This window comes from Pleuronectes platessa, chromosome 6 (assembly GCF_947347685.1).
Source record: "Pleuronectes platessa chromosome 6, fPlePla1.1, whole genome shotgun sequence".
Taxonomy (NCBI): domain Eukaryota; kingdom Metazoa; phylum Chordata; class Actinopteri; order Pleuronectiformes; family Pleuronectidae; genus Pleuronectes; species Pleuronectes platessa.
Genome location: NC_070631.1, coordinates 28,775,899 through 28,795,973, shown reverse-complemented (window position 1 = coordinate 28,795,973; position 20,075 = coordinate 28,775,899). Strand labels below are relative to the sequence as shown.

Below are 20,075 nucleotides of genomic sequence, written 5' to 3'. Positions count from 1 at the left end.
TATATAGTCATGGGAAGTTTTAGTTTTTTCCTCACAACTGACCATATTTTTATATGTTTTTAACCCATATATTGGTAATCTTATTCTTCCCCCAGTGGTCTTCATTCAGGAATGGGAATGAGTCCAATGGTGTATCTGGGCATTCACTTTGTTCGATTCCTACCCATATAGTGTCTGTTTCTTGGGATACCCAAGCAACCATTGCTCGTAATTGGGCTGCCCATTAATATTTTTTCAGGTCAAGCAAGTTCAGGCCTCTGTTGTCTTTTGGAAATAGTAGTCTTCTAAGTTTAAGTCTGGGTGGTTTGCTTTGTCATATAAATTTGGATAACCATTTGTCCAGTGCAGTAAAAGTGGCCGCAGGAATATAGGTAGTGATTGAAAAAGATAGAGCAACCTCGGCAGAACGTTCATTCTTATCGTTTCTATTCTTCCTATCAAAGAGAGGGGCAGGATTTCCCATCTTGTGAGGTCTGCTTTTATGTGGCCCATCAATTTTCCATAGTTGACCTTGAACAGTTTTGATAAATGTGTTGTAATGATAATTCCCAGGCATCTAAATCCCTGTGACCAGGGGACATTAAGCCTTCCTGTTAGTTGTATAGGCCATTGTCCAACTAACATCATTTCCTCTGATTTTGATTGGTTGATCTGATAGCCAGAGAGCTCTCCATACTCTTTTAAAGTGTCCATCAACGCAGGAACAGATATTACTGGATCACTTATGTAAATCAGGATATCACATGCATAGAGAGATATCTTGTGTTCTCTATTTCTCATGTCCTTTTTATCATGTCCTTTATATAATTTTTTCATTATTCTGTCTTATAGCTGCTGCCAAGGGTTCAATATTTATAGCAAAGAGCAACGGATTTAGGCAGTCTACCTGTCTCACCCCCCTCTGCAGGTCAAAGAACTCAGAACAGCATCCATTCACTCTGACTCGCGACATGGGGTTTTTGTATATGGCCCTGACCCAATTTACAAACTCTGGGTGAAATCCCATTGCAGCCAGTGTTTTGTACAAGAATTCCCAGTTCACTGTATCAAATGCTTTCTGTGTGTCAAAACTTATGAGCATTGGAGAGAGTGTATCTACACCCTGGTTAAGATCGGCACCAAATCATTTATGAAGCATTTATAAAATTCTCCAGAGAATCCATCAACTCCTGGGGATTTATTCTTTTTCAATATTTTTATGCATACCTTATTTCTATTTCTGAAATTGGTGATACCATATTTAATGATACTTCTTCTGACAATTCGGGGAGGTTTAAATTAGCTAGGAAGGTGTTAGTATTATCTGTTATTGTTTGTGATTTGCATTAAACCCCAAGGGTAGCAACCCAGAACAACAAGAATCAAGAAAGTACAATTTCTTCAAAAATAAAGTAAAACTACAAAGTGCAATATGTAAGTGCCATTTAAGTGCTACTAAATTGTTAGTTTCCAAAAATGTTTGTATTTTCTTTTAAAATAATAATAACAAAAATGTTTTGTTATATTAGGACAAGTTCGGCGGGACGGTTTAAAAAGCACATCAGGTCGTACTTTGCCCATTTCTGGCCTAGGACATTGTGATTCATGGTCAGTCTTGAATAATATGCCATAGGGTTGGTCCGCTAATAATAGTAATACTGATATTAGTTGATATTTGGCAGGAAAGATGTGAGCCTTTTTACCAAAAATCTATATCACCTCACAGCACCGCAACTTGTCTAAACACATGTGGGAGAACAGTTAATATAAATGAAGGAGAGCTTTGACACTGAGTTTGCTGGTGAAGGAGACATACTTGGTAACTAAACTCTACATCTGTGGTGATTGGGCTGCTTAAAGCAGGTCAAACTGTTTGTGTTCCTAGTTCTAGGGTTAGCAAGAGGAGCACCTGACATCGGAGAGGCAGATCAAACAACAGAGACACATGCAGAGGGAACACATATGAGGTGTCATCATCCTGATTTACTACTCTGTGTTGGCAATCAGCTGCAAATCAATAGCTATATAAATAGTGCAAGTCTCCTACTGGTTATATTTGTTCAGCATAGCAACCAACAAGTCCAGTCATTTCCTATTCAGCTACAAAACCAGAAGAGTTTGGTTGATGAGCCTGAGGTTTTCTGATTAGTTTAAATAATTGATTATACTTATTATTATTATTGTTGGTGACTTTAATATTCATGTTGACAATAATAAAGATAGCCTTAGCGTAGCATTTATTTAGATACTAGACTCAATTGGTTCCAGTCAGTGTGTACACCAACCTACTCATTGTTGTAACCACACAATTGACCTTGTATTATCGTACAGTGTCGGAACTGATCATTTACCAGTACTTCCTCGCAATCCAGTTCTATCAGACCATAATTTAATAACATTCGGTTTTTCATTATCTGAATTTATGTCACTATTAAAAAACTAATTTTCTAGATGTCTACCTGATAGTGCTGTAGCTAAATTTAAGGATATAATTTCGATTACATTTAAACCCGTATTAACCTGATTTGTCCTTTAATTCTCACTTAAAACAAATTTATAGGGCGGCCTTTTTCCACTTGTGTAATATCTCAAACATCAGACATGTCCTTTCGCAAAAAGATGCAGAAAAACTAGTCCACGCCTTTGTTACATCCAGACTGGACTATTGTAATTAATTATTATCAGGCTCCAGCAGTAAGATTAAAGACTCTGCAGCTTGTCCAAAATGCCGCAGCACGTGTCCTGACGAGAACCAAGAAAAGAACGCACATTTCTCCAGTATTAGCATCGCTACACTGGCTGCCGGTTAAATATAGAATAGAATTAAAAATTCTCCTCCTCACCTTCAAGGCCCTTAATAATAATATGGCACCATTTTACCTTAAAGAGCTGTTAGTACCGTATCAACCCACTAGGGCACTCCGCTCCCAGAACTCAGGCTTCTGAATTAAACGTGGTTTGCCGAACGTCCAGCGTTAAGCGCCACTTTGAGACCAAGCACGAAAAAACTTTCAAAGACCCGGCAGACAAGGGAGAATCCATCAGGCGTGCTGTGTCCAGGTATGGGAAGCAGGCCAACTCTCTGAAAATGTTTGCCACCGCAAAAAACCATGGGACCGAAGCAAGCTTTCGCATTGCTCACTGCATCGCAAAGCATGGAAAACCATTTACTGATGGAGAATATATAAAGGAGGCTTTCCGCTCTAGCGCAGAGGTTCTGTTTGAAGGACTACCAAACCAAGAGACAATCAAATCAAGAATCAGAGACATCCCAATATCAGCTCGAAGTGTTGAGCGACGCATCGCAGAAATGGCAGAAAATGTCCGGGCGCAGCAAACAGCTGGGTTAAAAGATGCCGTGGTGTTTAGTGTTGCACTTGATGAGAGCGTTAACGTGAACGATGTACCGCGCTTGGCAGTCATGGCAAAATACTGTGATTCGACTGTAAGAGAGGAACTCTACTGCCACTCTCCGAAACAACAAAAGGTGAGGACATAGCCAGGGTGTTTATGGAACATTTTGAGGAGCGAGGAATTGACATCGGCAAGATTTTTGCAATAACAACAGATGGCGCCCCCGCCATGGTCGGGAAACAGAGGGGAGCAGTCAGATTAATTGAAGAAAAAGTCGGCCATCATGAAACTCCACTGCATTATACACCAAGAAAATCTCTGTGCAAAGATGTCAAAGTCACTGACGCACCGACAGTTCCAGTCGCTGCTCGAGGAAATGGACTGCGCGTACAGAGACATCCCTCTCCACTTCGCGATTCGTTGGCTAAGCTGCGGAAAAGTTTTGGAGCGGTTTGTTGGCTGCTTTGATGCCATCAAGGCCTTCCTGGCTGAAAAGGGCCAAGACTTCCCAGAACTTGAGGACGAGAAGTGGGTTGTGAAACTCATGTTTCTCACGGATATTACGGGACATCTCAACGAGCTCAATCTCCGGCTGCAAGGTGCATTGCAAACTGTTTTGGACATGTTTGACACATGGAGAGCTTTTGTAGGCAAGTTAGCAATATTTCAGAGAAGTTCAACTGTCTCTGGAACGTTGCACTGGCTTTACTGACAGTCTTCGGGTCAACGTATCTGTGTGAGCAGATATTCTCACACATGAAGAGTGTGCTCAGCCCCTCCCGCAGTCGTTTGACCACTGACAACTACGAAGCATATGTGCAACTTAAAGTCACTAACTACATCCCCCAGATAATGGAGCTCAGCAAAGGAAAGCAAGGTCAGGGATCACACTGATTGATAGTCATCATTGTATTTGTTGCAGTGCCTACACTTGTTTGCATATGTTTCTGTTGTGCACCTATTTTTCTCTGACTCAGCTGGTGATTTTGTCATGGAGTCACATTCTTGTATAGCCCTAGTACTGTTATTTATGTTTGATCTGCTTTTGTCCACTTTGGACAATTCCAATGCAATACTTGTAAATGACTTACTGAAAGCAGTGTTTTGAAAGTGTGTCAGTGCAATCTGTTATTGGGTGGGGAAATTCTGAATATGAGTGTGGTTGGTGGGGTTAATGACAAACCTATGATAGCTTCAGTTGTCATAGAAACTCAAAAGATGTTTAGTTTGTCCGGTCTGGGCTACTGTAAAAAAAAACATGTTGGCCTCTTATAAAGTGTTTAAATATAAAAAATGTTTTATAATATAACATAATATCTTATGTCACACTGATTGATAGGCATCATTGTATTTGTTGCAGGGCCTACACTTGTTTGCATATGTTTCTGTTGTGCACCTATTTTTCTCTGACTCAGCTGTTGATTTTTTCATGAGGTCACATTCTTGTATAGCCCTAGTACTGTTATTTATGTTTGATCTGCTTTTGTCCACTTTGGACAATTCCAATGCAATACTTGTAAATGACTTACTGAAACAGTGTTTTGAAATGGTGTCAGTGCAATCTGTTATTGGGTGGGGAAATTCTGAATATGAGTGTGGTTAATGGGGTTAATGACAAACCTATGGTAGCTTCAGTTGTCATAGAAACTCAAAAGATGTTTAGTTTGTCCAGTCTGGGATACTATAAAAAAAACATGGTGGGCTCTTATAAAGTGTTTAAATATAAACACTTTGTTATAATATAAAGTAATATCAGATCCCTGATATAATATTTCAGGGATCACACTGATTGATAGGCATCATTGTATTTGTTGCAGGGCCTACACTTGTTTGCATATGTTTCTGTTGTGCACCTATTTTTCTCTGACTCAGCTGTTGATTTTTTCATGAGGTCACATTCTTGTATAGCCCTAGTACTGTTATTTATGTTTGATCTGCTTTTGTCCACTTTGGACAATTCCAATGCAATACTTGTTGCAATAGTGTTTTGCAATGGTGTCAGTGCAATCTGGTATGGGGTGGGGAAATTCTGAATATGTGTGGTTGGTGGGGTTAATGACAAACCTATTGTCCTAATGAGAAACAGATTATTTTAAATGTTGTTGGCTATATATATAGCCAATATGCATAGAAAATCTGTTTGATATATGAATGTTGTTCAATAATAAAACTTAATGTTAAAAATAATGTTGATATGGCACACTAATTAACAAGAAAATGTCACATTGCCACTTATTGTGAAAAAGGTTGCTGACCCCTGGTCTAGAAGGTTGATAACATCAATTGGCGGTATGCATCAATTAGAGCGGCAAAACGCAACTTGTCCTATGTTCGAAAATAGGAAGCGTTTAGTTCAAAAAGGCATAGAGGTATTGATGTCTGATCTACTGAGTGGGCCATATGGTTTTCATAGTATTGCCATACAAACCAGTAGCCAGTCAGATTTACCTTGAGCCTCAGTGTACCCTCAAGTTCGGCCTGTCTCATTGTATCATTGATTACAGGGCAAAAACATCTGATGACGCCAAGGTGCAAGGAAAATGTATGACACAAGACAGGGGTGGCTGTTGGTAGCACACGCCAGTCGCACACGCCATGCCACTGCCGCCACGCCGCTGCTCCTCCTCTCCTTGCTCTTTCGGACAAACTAACCTTTAAGATGGACAAACTAACCTTTACGATGGCTGAATCTGAGTGTGAAGCTTGCAACCTTACTGTATCAAAGCTGAGGGAAAGCATAATTTCTCTGAAGGCCGAACTGAAGGAGAAAGACAGGCTCATCCTGGGCTTCACCACTATCGCCACGATCCAGGCATCACACATCGCTGCCTTGAAAATCTCTGGTTGCAGCCATATCGTTCTTGGGCAATCTGAACTGCAAGATGTGGACAATCTTGGGCCGTTGGCTTCTTATGCTAGCTCAACTGTAAAGAGTCTTGCTGTTCTTTTTGACAGAGCTTTTAATTATGATAAACAAATCTCCTCAGTAGTCACAGGTAGCTTTTTTCAACTTCGACAAATTGCAAAAGTAAAGGCCTACCTACCACAAAAGGACAGAGACAATTAGACATGCGTTCATAACTCTCCGTCTGGATTACTGTGATTTCCTGTATAGGCTTAGACAAAGCATCCATTAAACGCCTGCAGCTAGTCCAAAATGCTGCTGCTCGCCTGCTGACTAGGACAAAAAAGAAAGACCATATCACACCCATGATAGCCTCCTACACTGGCTTCCTGTCTGTCACAGGATCGTTTTAAAGATCTTACTTTGAACTTTTAAATCTCTTAACAGACTGGCACCATCTTATTTATCAGAACTTCTTATTATATACACTCCAGTAAGGGAACTGAAATCAGCCACTCAACTTCTCCTCAACAAACCGCAGACAAAATTAGTAACAAGAGGAGATCGCGCATTCGCAGTGGCCGCCCTAAACCTGTGGAACAACCTACCATTTCACATTAGATCTGCCCCGTTTAACACTGTTTATATCATTATTAAAAACACACCTGTTCTCTCAGGCTTTCCATTGAGTGCGTTTCAGTGCAGCTGAGGTAGCAGCTTATGATGGATCCTAACTGGCGGCAGTGGACAATAACTGTGTACTATAGTGGCATCCGATCTTGATGGTGGATCATGATCTTGCTGGCTGCTGACCATAGACTATGATGCAGAAGGGCTGCTTGACATATAGTATTGAAGTTATCCTTCAAAATTGTCGCCCTCATCATTGCTGCTAAAACCTTTATCCTGATGAAGTTTTCCTACATTTGACATCTATTGCACTTCTGTCCGTCCTGGGAGAGGGATCCCTCACATGTGGCTCTCTCTGAGGTTTCTACGTATTTTTACCTTGTTAAAATGTTTTTTAGTAGTTTTTCCTTACTCTTGTTGAGGGTTAAGGACAGAGGATGTCACATCATGTTAAAGCCCTATGAGACAAATTGTGATTGATTGATTATGTCATTACCACTTCAAAGTATATTTTAAGAATAAAAAATATATATAAATGCTAGAGCAAAGCATCGTTAACCTCGTTATTTTGAACAAAACAAGACAGGCAATCAGTCAAGCCACTTTATGGATAACTGATCTGCCAAGAGGTTCTGTTGTTAGTTAAAATGGAGTAAGTAAAACTACAAGACCAATTAACAGTTTCAAACAGATTTTCTCCACTCAACGACAAATCCGTTGAGAATCAACTCTGGTAATTGGCGACTAAGTCTTAAGAAGAGTCCAAACTGATGCTGTTGGCTAAAGCTAAACATAATATATTAAGCATCGTAATTCATGTCGGCAGCAACGACTCCCTCTGCGTATGTCGAAGGTCGCTAAACTTACTGGGAATTGGTGTTTGATTTTGCAATGGACTTCTACCGTGTACGACCAGTGATGACATGTTTAACCGCTGGCTGTCGAGGTGGTGTCCTTCAAACGGTGTGCGCTTTGTAGAAATTTGGCAAACTTTTTGGAGGAAACCTGGTCTTGTGAGGAGAGACGCTGGGACGGAGTTATATTCCGCTCCATTCCACTTGGGATGGAGCAGTTTATAAACCCAAAATGACAACCCAGAGTTGGGACCAGGACGCAGAGCTGCAGTCAAGATTCAAGATTCCTTACCCCTTTAGATCAGGGGTATTCAACTAAAATTAAAAGAGGTCCAGTTTGAGAAAATATCTTGAAGCAAAGGTCCGGAAGATCATAATTTCTAACTTTTTAGCGTGATATATATTTAAGTAGCCTAGTAGTTGTATCAGCAACTGCATATACTCAATACCTTACTGTCAAATCAAATGAATTCAGTACGATCCAAACACTTTTTGACAATATGTATTGTCAAGTTACCATTTGGAGCCAGAAAGTGGAAGGGTCAGTTCTTGCAAACTGCTCTTTCAGGGCCACATCTGCTTGGAGATCAACCAATTGCATCTGGAGAGCCCCATCATTTAACCATTTAAGGTGCTGTGTGACTTCCTTTGAGAACCCTCTGACATCTGTGATGAGAAATGGGTTCTGAATGAACATGGTGAGCGGCTGTCCAAAGCTGAAGCTCTCACTACGGTTGCTGAAGTTTACAATCAGTTTATCAATAAAGTCAACAAAAGCAGACATATCTCTCTGTCCCTGAACCTGTTCCTGCACTGCTGGGAAGTATGCACAGTCTCCCTTCAGGTCTTCCTTAAACACCTCAAGTTTCCTCTGAAAGGAGCGGACAGCTGTCATCAGTTCACAAATTTAATGGTCTTTGCCCTGTAGCCTCAAATTCAGTTCCTTCAGATGTGAAGTTGTATCAACCAAAAAGGCCACATTATCCATCTGTTTCTCATTTTCTATAAAGAGAGAAAACTGTCTTGCCTTCTGACTTCTTAGCTCTGCCAAGAAAGCTGCTACTTTCCTCCTGATGAATCAAACACGCTCTAACACCCTGCCTTTACTGAGTCATCTCACATTGTAGTGCAAAGATCATCAGCATCGGCATCAACTTCTCTGAAGAATTCCCTAAGCATGCGATGCTGGTAGGAAGAGGATGCCCTGAGAAAATGTATAATTTTCATCATTGTATTCATCACCTCAGCATGCTCATCTGACAGGGAGGCGCAGAGGACAAAATAATGAATGTAGCAATGGTAAGCTATGAGCTAAGGATTGACCTCTTTCAGTCTTGATACAGCTCCTTTCTCTCTCCCTATCATAGCAGGGGCTCCATCTGTGGTTAATGAAACCACTTGTTTTGGCTCTATTCCTCTCTTTGTTAACATCTCCTTAACAGACAGGTAGATGTGTTCTCCTCTTGTAATGGTCTGAGGGGGAGTGACCCCTAACAGGTCTTCACAGAACGCTTTCTGGTCTGTGCTGAAAAACCTGACCAAACACTTACGTTTCTCTCCTTTTCTACGGCTCACTCCTCCGTTTTCCTCATCCGCTAAACCACTACCGTAATGACTACAAAAGCTGCGCCAGTTAAAAATAAAAGCGCCCCTTCAGGTTTAAATCATAACTTTCTGTTTTGGCTGTAGGTCCGGGTCCGTTTGGGACGGCTTCTTGGTCCGGACCTGGACCGCGGTCCACCTGTTAGTGACCCCTCCTTTAGATCATAGGCCAAGGAGGTGGAGCTGTTCTTACTTTTAACTCCAGTTTATCAATTACTCCTAAACCTATACTAAACTATAACTCATTAGAAACTCTTGTTCTTAGTCTGCCACACCAACCCAATAAATCACAACAGCCAATCATATATGTTGCAGTTTACCCTGCTCCTGGGGCTTATTCTGAATTTTTTTCAGAAGTCCCCTAGTTTTTAATCAAGTCTTTTCCTAAAAACAGATAACATTGTTATTGCTGGTGACTTTAATATTAATATTGATAATAATAATGATAGCCTGAGTGCTGCATTCATTTCAATATTAGAATAAATTAGTTGCAGTTAGTGTGTGCAACAACCTACTCATTGGTGTAACCACACACTTGACCTTATATTATCATATGGTGTCACAATTGAAAATCTAATAGTACTTCTACCTAATCCAAATATATCAGACAATAACTTAATAACCTTTGATTTCTTGTTATCAGACTACATTCCATTTACGAAAAACTCCTTTTCTAGATGTCTACCCGATAGTGATGCAGCAAAATTTAAGGAAATAATTCCAGATACATTTAACTTACAATCATCCCCCAATATAACAATTAATTTTTTTAAACCCTAGTTCCACGGAGATGACCATCTTGTTGATAGCAAAAAAGAGATCACATTTCTCCTGTGTTAGCTTTACAACACTGGTTTCCTGTTAAATTTAGAATATGATTTAAAGCTATCCTCATCACAAGGCCTTTAACGTAAGCCGAGATCTACCATCCTTAAATCTTCCAAAAAAAAACAACACTTAAGATGGTCATTTTTTTTAAATGTGTAATGTCTGTTTAAAGCTCAATGTACAAGCATAAATATACAAAGAGAAAGGCAGTTATGCAACTTTATCTGTTCAATGCACATTATTTAGCTTCTCCGTTCAACAATGTTTTTTACATAGGCTTTGCCCTAAATATGACTATTTCCTTGTATAAAAGTGTATGTAGTCCTGAGTACTCAAAGAAATACAAGTACTATACAGTATGTGCGTCGTCTGCTCCTGCAAATATTTCACAATAAACCCCCCTTTGTCTTTATACAAATGAATGGATTCGGTCAACAGAAGAGCTGAAGATCCAAGCCCACTTGTTACTGCTAAAGAATACAAATCTGTGAGAATATAACAAATACGTAGTTTGAACAAATTTTTGATTAAACATTAAAACCATTTGTCCAGGAAGAATACCATTGGTTGCTTATACAACATAACTGTTCCATTAGAACATTCAATTGTAACTGAATCAATGTAAAAAGCATATAGTCATCTATAATATCTTCTAACACTTATATAGTGTGTGTGAAAAATCGCTGCAGTGAGTGCAAAGAGTATACTGGAGATCAACATAAATGCTGAAAGATACATGATTGTTGGTTTAGGTCTGCACATGGCATTTGATGAAGAGTAAAGGGGAATACTGAATTTCTTATTTATGCTGGCAACAATGTCTTTATGTGATCTTTGGTAGTTGGTTTATACACACATAATGGAACTCACATTATACTCTCTTTAATCTGAGTGATATTGACGATTGTGTTTCCACATGAATATGTTAGTTCTACCCAAAATCTGTATTTTCCAAAGCTAAAAATAACTAGGGCTACGTTGTAGTACTGGCGGGCCCGAGCACCCGCACGTTGAAGCCTGTTGCGGTCAAGATGGTACTGCACCACATCTACTGATTTTACTTCCCCTTTCTCTTTTTTTCTTTATGAATCTTTTGAGGATTGTCTTGTCAATATTTCTATCCCTTCCTGCTTTTCTTCAGGACTTCTTTCCTTGCATGACATCAGCGGCTACACTCTCCATCCCTGCGAGGGGTGTTTCAACCCAGGTTGTCTTCCTGGTGTAGTTTCTTGGCATGATGGCTTTTCTACAATGTTTATGAAATTAAAAATAAAACATATGTAATGTAATATTACACTAAAAAATGTTAAGACTAAACTTAACTTGTGCCTCATGTCTCACTTTACCCCACAGCCAACATTTATAAAAACAACATCTCTTACCAATTCAGGCTAATCTTCAGCTAGCATCAATCACATTGTTTTATATGTTGGAAGTTCATCAACATGTATGATATAAGTTTTTCTACCTGAATCAATTTGTTTTGACACAACAGTTGATTAAGTTCAAAGCAAAACAAATATACTTTTACATGCAAAAAAACTAATTTTTGTGAAAAAACATAATTAACACAGCACCAACTTCTACTTCATGGCAAGGGAGGAATGGGAGGGGCTTGAAAACACAATGGTCACATGACCACAAATGTGTACCGTTGCCTAGATACAGAGGGTGTCTCACTTTACTTGATGTCTCACATTACCCCGCTCTCCCCTACAGAGAACCGGTTCCAATATGGCACAAGTTCCAATACAACCGGTACCTACCCTGACCGAAATGCAACGCAGATTTCGGTGCTTCATTTCAGTACCTGAGCCAATTGAAGACTGAGGTCTTCGTTCCTCCCGCCTCCTCACACTTCCAATTCTTCCTTCACGGGAAAGAGCGCCTCCCGTCCGGCCCCTGCATGAGTCGGGCGCGGCTGCCGGTGGACAAACTCTTGTCTCTGTGCTGCCCGCGTTACGCCGGGTTCACACTGGACGCTGAAGCGATGCTGAAGCGCCGAGCAGCGCCGAGCAGCGCTAATAATATCTCCCGTTGACCCAGTAGTATAAAAGCATATATTTACTTGTTGCTCCAAATTTAACTGCAACAGCGTCCCAACATTTGTCTTTTTTGGTGTTGTCTTTATACAACATGTGCCGAGGATCATACAGCTCACTGTACTTCTCCACTTCAATTATTAATTTAAAGTCATCCATCTTCAAGAACTTCTCCGCTGTTTGCTCCGTTAAATGTCGGGTGTCGAGGGTAAATTACGTATTCTCCACTCAAGCCTAGTTGGAGAATACGTAGCCCCCCCCCCCCTTTTTTTATCTTTATGACTGCTTCTCTGTCTGTAGTGGATGGGCAGAGGGGGACATTTAATAGTGTCATTGTTAAAATTGGTCAAATTAAAACTCCAGGACAACAGAAGGGAATTCAAAATATGGGATGCATATTTTATCATTTATATCATATAAAATATGTCATCAATATCGTTTTAAATCTTTTTTCAGTTTGTTTCCTGGCGCTATAAAAAAAATAGACTCAACGCCGAAACGATCACAGCTCTAGGCAGCCTTGGCGCTGCGCGGCGCTTCAGCGTCCAGTGTGAACAGCACAAAGGTTAAACAGGGGGGTGGATGGGAGTCAGCTGGCTTTTAAGGCTTGGTGCTGCGCTTCAGCGTCGCTTCCGCGTCCGGTGTGAACCCGGCGTCACTCCTCAATTGGCTCAGGTACCGAAGTCAGAGTCACGAGTCAGAATGTGTGTGTTTTGTATTTATTTTTATTTATTTAAGTATAGTGTTAACAGTTCATATATTATTCATAGTTTTTAGTTAAAAAGTGTTTTGTATCTATTTATATTTATAATCTACTTTAAACAGTTCATAAATTTAGCAATTTAGCAACTTTCTTAAATGTCGTCAAGCGTTGTTTTTGTTTGTTTTTTAAGTATCGGTTCATGCACCGTGTAGGCACCGGTAACATTATAAAAGTGTCGGTTATGCACTGGTATCGTAAAAAAAACAAAAACGATACCCATCCCTATCGGTGACCAAGCGCACGTCTCCGCATTTCATGTGTTTTGCGCAAGGCAGCAAGGATAAACGCTTCACTTCCTGCGTCCATCACGCGATGTCGATCCTTGCCTGCTAATTTGCTCATTACGGTCCACGCTATCAATTGCACATCACACTGTGAACATTTTATGTAAATCGACTGATAGTTGTAAAACAGAGCTTACTTCCTGTTGCCAATAGTTGGCGCCATCACTATTATTACGGACAGACATATAGATCTGTAGGTGCTCTGATGTAGCGTGAGCAATTTTGTGTCAATTGGACAATGTAACCACAACTTCATTTTCACACTGATCAGTAGATGGCGCTATGACCCTGAACTAATATTCATATATGGAGCTGTTCAGATCACGACAATAGGTCAGTAGTTTGGAGCCGGTTAGATAATGCAAAGTGGATTAACAAAGTACTTCCTGTTTCATGGTGAATCAGTAGGTGGCGCTGTGACACTGAGGAAATATTGACACAGAGCTGTTCAGGCTTGTACTCTAATCAGGAGACAGAAGTTTGGTAGTGATAAGACAATGCAGAATGGACTTATGAAAACATTGTGTCCTTCCTTCGCCGCACATCAATGTTTACACGGTTTGAGGAAAAGTCACAATTCTGACCATGATCCAATGACTTGACTGAGGTCTTTTGAGCTGTATATAGTAAAGCAGACAGGAGCAGTTCATCAAAGTACTGTATAAAACAGGTCGCTTCCTGTAGCCACCAGGGGGCGCTGTGGTTTCAAGTAATAATTTCTGTGTAGATGTCTTCAGGCCGGGACTCTTGTCTTACATGTCTAGTTTGGACTCGATTGGACAATGTATGTCAGAGTTACAGAACCTCATGATTTGATGGCGTTTAATCAAACTTTGACGCCACGCCACGGTCACACGGTGTGACGAAAAATCAGTCCGTTTTTATCTCCATCTTGTTGTGATGACACTCAGCTGAATTTGAAGTTGATCTGATGAAAGCCCTGGGACAAGTACGTCAAAGTAAAAATCGCCAAAATGGCGGGCTTCCTGTTACGTTTTTTATAATGATCCATGAGACTTTTTTTCATGACTGGTCATGATACACCTTTGTCCCGATTTTGGTGAAGATCGGTCAAGGGGAAACCTAGAGGCTGGTTCCAGGGGGCTGCTGAGCCATTTTGCCACGTCCAATTCAAATTACTCCAGAATACTAAAATATCCGCAGACCTTGAATTTCCTGCAAAGTTTCACAACTTTTGTCTAGACCCTGAAAAAGCCCCCCAAAGGGAAAGAAAAATAATAATAATAATAATAAAAATCCTTACAATTTCAATTGGGGCCTCCCACCGATTTCGGTGCTTGGGCCCTAATAATAAAAATCCTTACAATTTCAATAAGGCCTCTCACCATTCGGTGCTCGGGCCCTAATAAAAATCCTTACAATTTCAATAGGGCCTCTCACCATTCCGTGCTCGGGCCCTAATAATAAAAATCCTTACAATTTCAATAGGGCCTCTCACCATTCCGTGCTCGGGCCCTAATAACAAATAAATAGGATATATACCTGCAAAATGATACTACAAGAAACCTTGTAAACTTTAATATTTGCTAAAGTATTTTTTTCGACACTCACTCTGTCCGAAGCTGGGCGGGTCAACTGAGGATCCCATCCAGGGCATGGGGGAGGACTGGGTGCTCTGTTCCTCAAAGCTACAGTAGTCAGCTATCCAGGAGCTCTTCGTGGTGTTGTATTGATCTGAGAGGACCATATAAAGACATGTTCATAATTACATGTGTCATACTTGTTCCTGTAAACCAGTACCAAGTGGTACAGAGTGATCTGATTGAACCCAAACAGAAAACTTTGGATTTTAGAATTTCTTGATATTCATAAAATATAATATAAGAGAGTTCATGCTCCTATAGGAGGTGATAATGCAGGTAAAAGCTGTTTTCCACCTCTATTAAACAAAAGAAGAGCGCAGAGTGAGATTAGATGGTACTGTGCAAACCAAGAGAAAGCAAAACATACAGACACCAAAACTTTTGTGTGGATAAGATGCAGCGCAAACCGCCAGAGAAAGCCAGCAAATCATATCACCACAACTCTGCACATCATTAGAGAAGTGTATTTTTTTTTATAATGTTATGGTCAGCGAATATCAAGTAGCACTTTCAAAAATAATAATTGGTGTGCTAAGAAGCATGTTCAAGCCCCAACTCACCCAACAGCACTGAGGTGATATTGATGTCCAGTCTCTGCTTGGCTCGAATCCCCATCTTGAGACGTGGTGGGTGAAGGCGCCCAGCGGCCTGCTGCTGCCAGGATAGGAAGCAGGGCCAGGGCTCGATGAAGGGCTCCCAGCCTGCCATACGCACACACACATAGTCACAGGTAACTTTTCTTTTCTGAAGACTAACCCTTACCTTTTGGATTTTTACCAATTGGGGACCATAAAACTGAGTGACTAATCCTGCTCTTTTAATACAATTTTAGTTTGATTTTAGCTAAATCCCAAGAGGAATGAAGCCAGTTTCTTTGAATTGAACAGAAATGTCAGTCAGGGGAATTACTGCGCATACCAAGGATAAAGTGTTTCCACTTATTTCCTCTTGTGACTTTGGAATAATTTGTATGTTGACATGCTTTTTGGGACTGTAAGTCTTTTCATTCAGTATTTGGGCTTAAAAATAGTTCATCTGCCACAGATAAATGTATATTTTCTGACCTCCTTTACACTCCCATATCAGCAATCCATGTTTGATGCTCTGCTCTGAGCATCACTGTAGCAGTCTGAACAACACACCATAGATAGCATGATGGACACATCTGATGTGCTGCCAGTATTCAACATAAAATCTTGTATCTTTGTGCACTTTAGACCAATGGTATTCTTCCTGGACACTATCCATAGAGCTTGACTATCTGATCCGTCACTGAGACAACCATTTCCCTCCTCAGTAGCACTTACCCCTTTGTTCACAATGCAGCAAATCGGTAATAGGAAATTGTTGGCAACGGAACCTTGGATTATCGTAGGCTTCAACAAAGTGATAATGGAAGTACCATGCTGTGTTGAAATACAGCAATTACATCTTATTACCTGACAACTCTCTGTTGTAGTAGTCTCCAGACAAAGTAAAGCTGGCATTTCCTTCTTGTGTGGACCCAATGCGCTGCAGCACATAAAGCCCTGCAATCAAAAACAGTCTGATCATGGTCTGGCAGTCAGATATTTATTTAGTTCTTAAAATATATTATTGAGCATCTACTGTTTGTTTTTTTGTGCTTTTACAAAAAGTTACAGTAGACATTTAGAAAAGGCATATTTATATATCGCTTTTCTGACAAACAAAGATTGATAAAGGTCACATTAATCTAATGGCACACACATTCATATAATGGTTCTGTACACAAATATTTTTTACAGACTGCTGACACAGCAGTCAATTGCAATTTAGGGTTAAGAGTCTTTGCCAAGAAAACTTGGGCATGTGGAATGGGGGAGCAAGGAGCGAGCCTGTTCTTTAGGTTATTGGACGACCTGTTCTACCACCTGAGCCTTATCCACCCATAAGGCCCAAAATTATGGGAGACAGTCAGGGTTCAGTAAATGACCAAATACTGAGACACTGTTTCAGTATTTCATAATGATTTTACATCTTGCATAACAGAGACCTACTTGAGAAAGTGAACTCAGCCAGTGGTACGTCACAGTCCAGACAGTCATCGATGAAACAGATGCAGACACTCTCAGCCTTTACCTCTACTCCAGACAGAGGAGCTGAGTGGCTGCTGATGCCAGATTTGCCTCTAGCTCTGGGACGGCCTGCCATATACTCAGCATTCTCCAGGAGCCACGTAGCTGCCTGATTCAGCTGGCCTGAGGGACACATGATTTTGTCTTTACATAGGTTTTCAGTTAATTATAATCAAGACATGTAAACTGTTAAAGGTAAAACTTACCTTTGCAGTGGATCAGTGCTCTTTTGCAGTCCTCTTTCTTGAAGCCAAGGTCTTGTAAATGGGTCAGCTGGCCCTCTTGGGAGACAAAACACAACCTCATGAATACTAAAGTCTGACAACAGTAATTTCCAGTAGAATGACAGTATGTTATCACTACATTGGAGCATTATTTATAAAATAAACAAAACATTTAAAAAATAATATTGATCACCCTTTCTAAATGCCCAAAAAAACTAAATTTTCTATTTCTATTGTTGTGGGAACAGAAAGATATTGACAGAAGGCAGATTTATACGTTTAACATTAGTAACCACTTAAAGTGGACATTATGAAAATTCCACTTTTGTAGTGTTTCTACACGTTAATTTGGGTATCTGGCATGTCTACTGTCCCAAAAACTCTGGAAAAAAACAACTCCCGCGATTTGTTGTGGTTCGTCTATTTCAGAAACGATACGCTAGAGTGGGATTACGACTGAAATAAACGTCATTGTCACACCATGCCCATGTAGGGAGACTCCCTACATGGCCTTGGACGAGCGAGGTAACGCTAGCGGGAGCAGTGGGAGCTTGAGCTGGCGCAGCAGCGGCATCCGTCCACACTGTTGAGTCAAACGTTGAGAGGTGTCCCGGGGGTCCCTTGTTTATGCGGCCACTTAAATGTGGCGTTAGCCGTCTCCACCGGCCCGGTTAGCTCGCGGGGTAACGCTAGCCGGGGAGCCGGGCTCGCGAGCCCCTAGCTTCCTCCCCAGCTAGGGGAGGAGCTGCTACACATCAGACATTTAAGTGGGCGCATAAACAACTCTCAACGTTGACTCAATAGTGTGGAAGGATGCTGCTGCTGCGCCAGCTCAAGCTCCCACTACGGGTTTAAGCTGGGGAGCTGGGGCTCTCGCAGCCAGGCTCACCGGGGGTGAGGGGGGCGGGGCACTCAAAACAGGTCAATCTGAGGAGGGCTGTTGTAGACAGGGTAAAAAGGTGCTGTTTTAAATGATCCTTGTGGTATTTTGACCAAAATATGTAACAGACATTTCATTAAGACCCCAAGGAACCATATCAACTCTGGTAAAATGGGCATAATATGTCCCCTTTAAGACAAGTCCAAATGATAGTTATTCAGATTGAAGATTTTTTTATCAAACTCAAAGATAACCTTTATCCTAAACATTTTTTTGTGTGCAAATATAGGATGGTTGAATACAACTTTTTTCTTTTCTAAATTAAAAAAACAACCAAACCTTTACACAATGAAATGTGAATCTCAATCTTAGCCCATCTGTAGAAGAAGTGTGCCAGTTCACACTTAAAAAGAACGAGTTCCAAGTTCACTTCATGCAAATGTTCACGTTCATAGTTAATGTCTTATTGGGATGATTTTGGTGACAAAACGTACGGTCCGGTTGCTCCGCTCATTTTAAGACTGAGTCCTGTCTGTGAGCATCACGTCTCGTGTTGTACTGAGCACAAAATGTTGAGTAATTTTAAAATGCAGCCTCATAAACTCTGGAGCGAATCAAACAAACACTAAGTTATTTGACGTACCGATAACTAGCAATGATTGGTTATTAGTTCAAGTGAGAGCAGAGTAGAGGGGGACACAGAAACTCCGGCTCGGTACAAACCAACTGCAGCTTCTGCTCTGATCATGACACAGCAGCGCTGATCACTGAGCAGTCACTTACCGGCTGCCTAACATGAACGAGCTCTGATCACTGTGTGTGTCGCTCTGAGCGAGTGGGTACAGCGGGTCATTCTGTGCATGCGTTACAAAAATGTACGCGTTAATTACACAAATTAATCATCCCGCATTAACGCAACAGGACAAGACATGTAATTCATTATAGAGTCAATGTATTTATTAATTTATGGCTAAGGTACATAATGCTGGAGGCAGTGGCGGTTCTACATGGAATTGCACCCCGGGCGAGACCCCCTCAGAGCTCCCCTATTGAGTGATTGATACTGATGACGGCAAGGCCAGTCAGCCGTTCCTGAGACATGGTTGACCTAAGGTACGTCTTGATCAACTACAGTTTTGAAAAGCTCCTCTCTGCTTGAGCCACAGTGACTGGCACAGTAAGTGCAATCCTGATAGCAGCCCAAAAGTTTGGGTAGATCTCCAATAGATCCTTATCATGCATAAAAGAGATAAGCTCAAGGAGACTCATGGTTTTTGATGGCAGGTCAGGGAAGTTCTTAATTTTTTGGTTCTCATTGAGTTTTCAGACATAAATTACACACTAGTCTCTCCTCATGTCCTACCCCATTGACTTTGAACCCAAGAGCAAGACAGGCTTCATCGTACTTTCTTTTCAACTTGGTTTTTGAACACCGTCTCTTGTTTGTCCCTGACCGGCTTATTCACTTGAACGAGCTCTGATCTCACTATCTGTGTCTCTGAGAGAGCGAGCGGGGCAGCGGGCAGAGCCCCGGGGCCTGTGTGTTTGTTGGCTGTTCGTTCGCGAAAAATACGCGCGACAGGCACAACACTGTTCAGGGAGCCACTGCAGAGGGGCTGAAGAGCCTCGGTTTGCAAACCCCTTGCAACGGCGAAAGAGCGATTAGTTTACTGCTTCGCCGTTGAAGAGATGCGGACTACACTTTTTATGGCTCACTGTGTGGGATTGGAGACCAAACCCAAATTATATTACAATATAGCAAGTGTAAAATGGCCGTGAAAATATAAAATAAATCAAAGGATGATTGTAACAGAAGTGTGCGATCATGTTGCATGAGGTTGCAAAACCTCATGGTCCTGAAAAAAGCAAAAAAATTGCTTACACCCAAAAAATAATTTCGATTTTGCATTGACAAATTTCCAGGAGGACAGTGATTTATAAAGGAAACATTGTCTTAAGGTGTGTGCATGTACATAGTTATATAAATCTGATTATTTTTGGGTGTAAGCAATTTTTTCGCTCTTTTGGCCATGCACACTTTTAGCCCCAATCCCATTTCAACCCTTGGCTGTACCCCTACCCGTTGTTTT

At 40.9% G+C, this 20,075-nt stretch overlaps 1 protein-coding gene across 2 annotated transcripts in view; it reads right to left on the bottom strand.

The window, feature by feature from the left end:
• The window catches only part of vps13d (vacuolar protein sorting 13 homolog D), a 154,792-nt gene that overhangs the window by 56,769 nt on the left and 77,948 nt on the right, over window positions 1-20,075 (bottom strand). For both annotated transcript variants that reach the window (XM_053424767.1, XM_053424768.1), the window contains exons 35-39: window positions 17,088-17,162; window positions 16,804-17,004; window positions 16,225-16,314; window positions 15,346-15,486; window positions 14,754-14,876 (exon numbers count right to left, since the gene is read on the bottom strand). In XM_053424767.1, the coding sequence (XP_053280742.1) occupies window positions 14,754-14,876; window positions 15,346-15,486; window positions 16,225-16,314; window positions 16,804-17,004; window positions 17,088-17,162 (630 nt within the window). The remainder of the gene's footprint in view (window positions 1-14,753; window positions 14,877-15,345; window positions 15,487-16,224; window positions 16,315-16,803; window positions 17,005-17,087; window positions 17,163-20,075) is intronic.